The sequence below is a fragment of the Dendroctonus ponderosae genome, unplaced genomic scaffold, assembly GCF_020466585.1.
Source record: "Dendroctonus ponderosae isolate FM_Combo_2020 unplaced genomic scaffold, Dpon_F_20191213v2 Dpon_F_20191213_1, whole genome shotgun sequence".
Taxonomy (NCBI): domain Eukaryota; kingdom Metazoa; phylum Arthropoda; class Insecta; order Coleoptera; family Curculionidae; genus Dendroctonus; species Dendroctonus ponderosae.
Window position 1 is genome coordinate 33,932,011 of NW_026017110.1, and position 7,483 is coordinate 33,939,493.

General features: G+C 34.3%; 1 protein-coding gene across 3 annotated transcripts in view; it reads right to left on the bottom strand.

Annotated features, from left to right (window-relative positions):
* Positions 1 to 7,483, bottom strand: part of LOC109541405 (E3 ubiquitin-protein ligase RNF19A) — an 89,266-nt gene that overhangs the window by 58,773 nt on the left and 23,010 nt on the right. For all 3 annotated transcript variants that reach the window (XM_019910267.2, XM_019910266.2, XM_048670281.1), the window contains exon 2: positions 4,836 to 5,116. In XM_019910267.2, the coding sequence (XP_019765826.2) occupies positions 4,836 to 5,040 (205 nt within the window). In that variant the 5' untranslated portion in view covers positions 5,041 to 5,116. The remainder of the gene's footprint in view (positions 1 to 4,835; positions 5,117 to 7,483) is intronic.

The following is a 7,483-nucleotide window of genomic DNA, read 5'->3' on the forward strand; positions in this document are numbered from 1 at the left end:
ATTTTCGTTCAGTTCATCTGCACAGATCTGGCTTGCGCAAGCCAAATCGTTCAGATGGCTTGAGCGTGTAAACGGTCCTTTAGACTTGCTCTTCGCGCAATGTTGTTATAACAAAATCGCTTGTATGCGAGAATTCTAACAAGGTATGAATAAAAATGAGAAAAAATCGTTTCATTCTAATCACTTCGTGGCAAGGACTGAAACATTCATAAAGTTAGTACTGGATCAGAAAATGTATTACATAAATATACATATTATTAAAGCAACGAAAATATTTTTTTTTGTATTTTTAATAACCAATGTGGTGTCGTTGTGCAACATTCGGCAGAATACTTGATATTTTAACTTAATGTAAATTAATACTAGTTATGATCGTTTATTAGAAGATAAACATCAATATCTAAGAAAAGCTGGGAAAACTCAAACACTAATTTACTCGTCGCGCTGCAAATCTAAGTATGATAAATAAATGAAATTTTAGGAAATGCGTTATAAGCGCAACCGACGATAAATGTAAAGTACACAATCGTAAACTTTGTTCGAGCACATATATAATAAATTTTTTAATTTTTAAGCAATAATCTGGTATTTGCTATTTCAAAATTTCCAATGATGTACCAAACGTGTTGTAAGTACGTAAGTATAATAAAATTGATAATTCAATAATATTTAACTAGACGATAACGTATTTATACACAGCAGGTTAAATGTTTTACTACTAATTTTTTTACTACTAATTAGGCAAAAAATACAAAATTGTAGATTGTATTATCAACACTTTTAAGAACTGACAAATTTAGTGGGTTACTTATGATAAATATTGTAGCAAAATATGCAGATAATAGGAAAACTCCCAGACAGCATTTATCTCAAATAAATTTTCTATACACACAGAAAGATAAAAAATGGCACATATGGTAAACTTATAAAAGAAATGACGGATAAGCTAAAGACGTGAAAACAAGATATTCAAACATTCATTCAAGAATTCAGCATTCTCAGATGAGACACCAGGACATTACAATATTCACGAATCTGAACCATGCCCATGCATAACAAGAGATGAAATTGAGAAACCTATCCACAATATGCAAAACAATAAATCGCCTGGACCTGATGAAGTCCGCGTAGAGCTGGTGAAAATACTATGCGACAGTAATACGGATTTCCTCAAATATGTGGAAGAAATCTTCAATTTTATCTATGATACAGGAGAAATACCTCCTGACTGGTTAGTGTCTTCTTTCATTACCTTCCCTAAACAGCCTCTAGCCAATGCCTGTGACATATGCAAACTCATTGGTATCATTAACTACATCGTCAAGGTGTTCACCAAGATCATTCACAGCAGAATAAACAATAAATGTGACTCATACACCAGCGAATCTTAATTTGGCTTTAGTGCCCTGGATACTAGAGGCAACCTTTTCATTACAAGTTCTAGTGCAACTCTGTAGGGACATGAACCGCGATGTGTTCGCATTTTTTTATTGATTTTTTAAAGGCCTTTGAGTAAAACACACAAAATTTCACCCGTTATAAGGAATCACCAAGTTCCAAAATCACCAAGTTGAAGGAGTCTTTATCGTCACGAGAGAAATTAGTTCAAAAGGAACCTCACAGACTTGCACAGACACAAAATATTCTCGGAGACAATTCTGTCCGTTGCTGTCCCGTGCCTGTGAAGGCCCACACCGCTAAGTATGAATACGTGTGTGAGAAGTGAAGTGAGAAGTGCGTTGGTAGCAAATGCACAGAACAATATTTTTGTGTCTGTCCGGATACATGTTGATCACGCCACGTGCTGGTAAATATGAATCGAGCTTAATGCGGTCCAAAACAGCATGAAGAACGATAAGCGCATAAACCTCTTGAATATCGCCCATTAACTCAAATTAGGTAGGGGCGTGTCCGACAAATCATGACACAAAATTTGGGCTTCCACAAACGGTCCATCTGGTTTCCCAGTGCCTCTTGTGGATTTGACCGGAAAACGTTGGATTATACTCCCCATAATGCAGACTTGTCATCTTAAGACTTGCATCTTTTTGGACCCCTGAAAGAAGCGAGTGGAAGCCAACGTCTTGAAGGCGATCAAGAGGTAGAGCAGTTTGTGAAAAACAAACCAAGACGAATGTAGGACCAGTAAACTTTGAACGCTAAGTCTCGAATAAGGCGAGCGACCTAGACATATTACATACTTTCAAATGACCACTAGCTAAATATAAAATAATAAATTGATATAAAATTTGAAAATAATAATTTGACACTTATTAAAGTTAAACCTAATAAACCTCATATTATTTTCATATAAAATTCTTCAAACTAATTGAAACTCACTTCCTGTAATTTATCGCTAGTCTAAAACAAACTTACTTAGATCTTCGAGACTATTCCCATTACCGATCTATATAACTCTGGCGGATGCGACCTGTTTTCTCTCGGTTCAATATTGTTCATATCATACGATAGATGATCAGGTACAGTTCATAATATCATTCACCATTAAGTCACCACACAATTGATATAATCTTTTATTTTATTAATGGTGTCTCCACAATTTGAGTTTGTTTACCTTTGGTTTGGATAAAATGGAAATCTTAACACAGAAGATCGATTTGAAGCATGTATTTATATTGATGACTCAACAAAGCTCTTCTGAAGAATCTTATTGGGACATTATTCTTAGTAATGTTCGAAGATCTAACTTGGATAATTGCGTTACAAGCTGTAAAGAACTCGCTTGCTACCCAAACTTTAACCAATATTTCACAAGTACGTTTCAGTTGACATTTGGAACGATATCTAAGAGAATTTATAAGCAAACATATTAGCCATCGGAAAGTAATTGCCAGAAGAGATAGCAAAATAATCTAAAAATGCAATAGTGCTTAATTCTTCTTAGAATTTATTAATGTACGCATCAACAAGCCATTAATGACCATCTTTATTAATGAACACTTGAATACCGCAAAACTGTGTAATCGTGTAACGACAGAGTTTCCCAAACTTTTTCGATAACGAAACACTTTCCAAATCCAGAAATTTTAACGGAACACTTAAGTACTTTATTTTAATACCTGAAAAAAGTCACCACATATTTTTCATGGGGCGTTAGGGCGTGTGAAATGTCAAGCAAATGTTTCCGCACTAGTTCAGGTGCCGCGAAACACAGTTCGGGAACCTCCGATCTATGAGGAAAGGACACAAAACCTTATGAATATAACGGTAACTTTATAACAGATAATTGGAAATGGCAGAGAATTTGTCATTTCTCAAACTGGACAGTACGGCTGAAACAGACACAACGGAGACAAAGTCCCGATTGTATTTGTCATAAAAACGCTTATTCGATGATGTAGGTAGAATCGTGCTGCTTTATTTACAAATTATATACTTTCGAAATACAATGATCATTTCAAATGTATATCTTAGTAGTTAAACCTCAACTGTTTAGCATCGTATTTTATCTGTCGAGACCACTGAAAGATACTATTATGCAAGATTTACCTAGTTATTATGTCAGCTGGGGATGATTGCTATTTAACGTAATAGTTTAAAATAGCGGCGTTCGGCAATTACGACTGTTACCGTAGTAATAGGAACGCACATAAACCTATTACATTTCTAACCGTTTTACGTAACCGAAAATGACGGGCGAGCAAATGACTATTTATTTGAAGGTTTAACGACTTCTTTTAGTTAGGCCGGGGTAACACTGTGTTGAGTAGCGCGTTTGAGTTGTTGCCGGTCTGTGAATTATAACTTATTTATTAAAGCTTTACGACACCCGAGACTGAAATTTAAACCTTTAAATTAAAAAAAAGGTTATAAAGAATGTTTATGAGTAACGTTTGACCACTTTGCTCAAACAACTAAAAAAAGTCATCAACATTTTTTATGAGTAACGTTTTCCCGCTTTGTACAAATAACTAAAAGGAACACCTCATTTTTATAAGTAACGTTTTCCCAGCAACAACTGAGTTACTGCGCCGGTGGACAACTTTTAGTAGCGAAGTGGGTTATTTTAAAATCTGACTAACGTTTTGTTTGTTTTTAGAATATATGTATTGCTTCTAGTTCATTCATGTTGCAATTATTTTTTTTAACAAACAAAATAGTTATTTCTCATCACTATTTCTTCACATTAATATTACCATTGTATATACTTTCCTGACTGTGTTTCAATTCCAAATCAAAATTAATTCCTGGGTTTCAGTCATTTATTGTCTTTATTTATCAATTAAAATTCGTTTCGGTGTATTTTTCCACCATCATCAGTTTTTACGTGTAGCGTTGTAGCTGCTTTAAGCCTTGGCATACATTTTGCATACAAGTGTATGATTTTACTAATGCTTAGCAATTCAAGGCACATCATATTTAGTGAGAGCATATAAGATATCTACCCTTAATGAGTTCATGTTTATAAATAATCATCCACTTATTACTGCCACTGTTGGTTTCCATCATTTCTGCAAGGTAAAGCCCGAACGCTGGAACCCGTTACAGATAAGTGACAGTTTAGTACACCTGTAATTTCAACTAAAACGAATAATATTGACCAGAAAGCGGAAAAATAATGCGATGTAGATGACATACACTATGCATATTTACAAAGGAGTTGTGAACCGCCATAAAAAAAACATCGAACGTGAAAACACAAGTGTTTGCTGATGGTATCGTCGTTCAGTATCTCAGATTAATGTCTTTGTTCAGTACAGCCTGGAATCATATGCGCATTCAAACGAACCAGACAAACACAAATAGCAAACCTTATTCCTTATAATTATGCTTATCCAAGCAAAAAGAGTCTCTAAATCATCAAATATTCTTACCGGTGTTATTATGATCAACTTTCCGATAAACTTTGTTTGATGTTCCGACTCCGCTTCCTGAACTTCGTCTTCGGGCTAATGGCGAAGAGTAGATCAGCTGGCGTAGCGACCAACGACCAGGAAATCGCTTTTTGTTTCTCGGCGCTCCAACACAGGGCGATAATCCCCCAGCTCCTTCACCACTCCCATCTAGGGAACCTCTCATAATGTTAACTACGAGACTTCAATTCTATGAGTTTGGTAGCGATTTATTGTTGACATTGCCTCATAGTTATGGATATCTGAAAAAAATGTTCTGATTACATGTTGTGTTTGTTGGTTGTCATTAGTTTTGACGTCAGATCATGCGATTATCACGTCGTCCTGTTCTGAAATTCGTACATGTAACGTTTTGATTTCCAAGAGTTAGACGGCCTTTTAGTTTTCATGCTTAAAAATGTAACTAATGAAATTGAGAATTTACCATACACAAAAAGTTTGTTAGCTAATATACATCTTTTTAAAATGTCATGAACGCCAAATTTGAGATGGCAGAACTGTCATGCGATGACACTCGCGTTCAGTCCTTTGGATATAAAATTAACAGTTAGTTTTATAATTAAAGATTCAGTCTATAATGCCATTTCATCATAGTGAACTACACGTTCGTAGCGCGCCTGGACATTATACAAAAATTAATTTTAATTAATTAAAATAACCGCTCTTTTATTCAAACTCAACATCAGCTTAAAATTATGGAACGCAAATAGTACTGCTGTAATTACTCTACGCAGAAGGGTTGGAAAATACCAACATTACGTCTTACTGCAAGATGTGAAGGAATTATTGATCCTGGAAGAACCTCTGTTTCGTTCACAGAAGTTACACCTTTCACAGACCACAACTTCGACTTTCCTCTCTTGTATCGTAATATACTATTTTTCGGACGTATCGCGATCCCGAACATTACCCAACTATCAAGTGATGATATCATCAATTCTCATTCAAATTCTATAACGAGATTAAATTTTGTTTCAATAAGCGAGCAAGCAAACATTAATTGCAGAAAATGGCACGAGCAACCAAACAACAAATACAATTCAGTAGAAAATCCAAATAAAATACGTCTTACGCTGTAACTCAATTATTAGACTTTCAACCAATTACCGAAATTTTAGATGGAAAACAAAGACAATGCAATCTGATTCAAGGGTATCGGTTAAACAAAAAATATTTAAATTACCAGAGCAATATTCAATCAAAGTTATTTAAATGTATTGTGCAACAATTAAAGTGATAAACAATTGGGGAAGGCAAGGTTGCATTACGAAAATCATGAAAATGAAAAGAATCGAAGTTTACTGTTGTACAATACAAAACTATGATAGTGGATGAAGCTACGACAACAACTAAGCAAAACTACGACAGCGTCTAATTTAGTATGTCTATATTAATCAACCCGTTTGCACCTAGCGAAATGTTTTTGATATACATACATACAAGTTTGAATGAAAATAATCTAATACTAAATAAGTTAAAATCATTTATTGATACAATGCTTGATGTAAAGCAATATAAGAATATGCATTCTTGCCATCAATATAAACAAACGAATTTATTAAAATACTGAGGTTCTTAAACTCTAATTAAAAAAGTAAATGGAGAACTTAAGAGACTTATAATAAAAATTTAGAATTAACAATACGGCAATACTAACAAAAGATTAATTCATGTGTTTATACTTTGACACTTGCTTAATGCAAGAGACCTAATAGTGAAAATAATCCACAGCAATGAACTTTGCCTGTAAACTGTTAAAGCACGACTTTAATCAATTTACCAGACAGATAGTAATACATGTATGCAACAAGTTGCAATTTAACATCAACATCTCTCATTATACAACAGACAATTTGCCTAAAGTTCAAAAAATTTAGATGTATTTGAAGGCAAAACATTAATTTTAAAAGAAATAACCATTCATAATAAAACGCAATTGCACAATAATGGTGCTAAACGGATTACATGCATATACGATATATAAGCCATGTTCTTTCTTACACAACAACCAGTTACTTTACAGTGAAAGTTATTATTCTGTACGCCGTTTTATTTAAGCACAAAATCGGTCTACTGTAACTTCTGGGGTATATTTGGTTCAAAAAATGCATATACTATACAATAGTCAATCCGTTGAAAGCAGTCAATATAAAAGAGCAAAACAAAGAAGTCGCCCAAATGGTGGAAATGGATATCGACCATTGGCAATTGTCTAAGCTTATGCCTAATCCCATAAAACATTTTGGATTAAACGCGATATATTATTTATCAGAAACATTCCTCGAAAAAAGTTTATCAAAGATAACGAAAAAATATACATATATTTTATGTTGATTATGTTTGAGTGGAGGATGATCAGCTTCTATTACCGCGAGTTAACAGCGGGTAGAACAGTTAGAATATACATACTGAGACTGATGGAACACAGGAAAGAAAGGACAACGAGTGAGAAAAAGGACAATAAACACAACGCCGCGCCACACCAGTTGGTAGCAGAAGCAGCTGAGCTATTTAACGTGACAGAGGATACCATATAACCATATACAACAAAAGAACAAATATAGACTGAAACGGACGTTTCTGGACGAGAAACGATGATAACATAAACT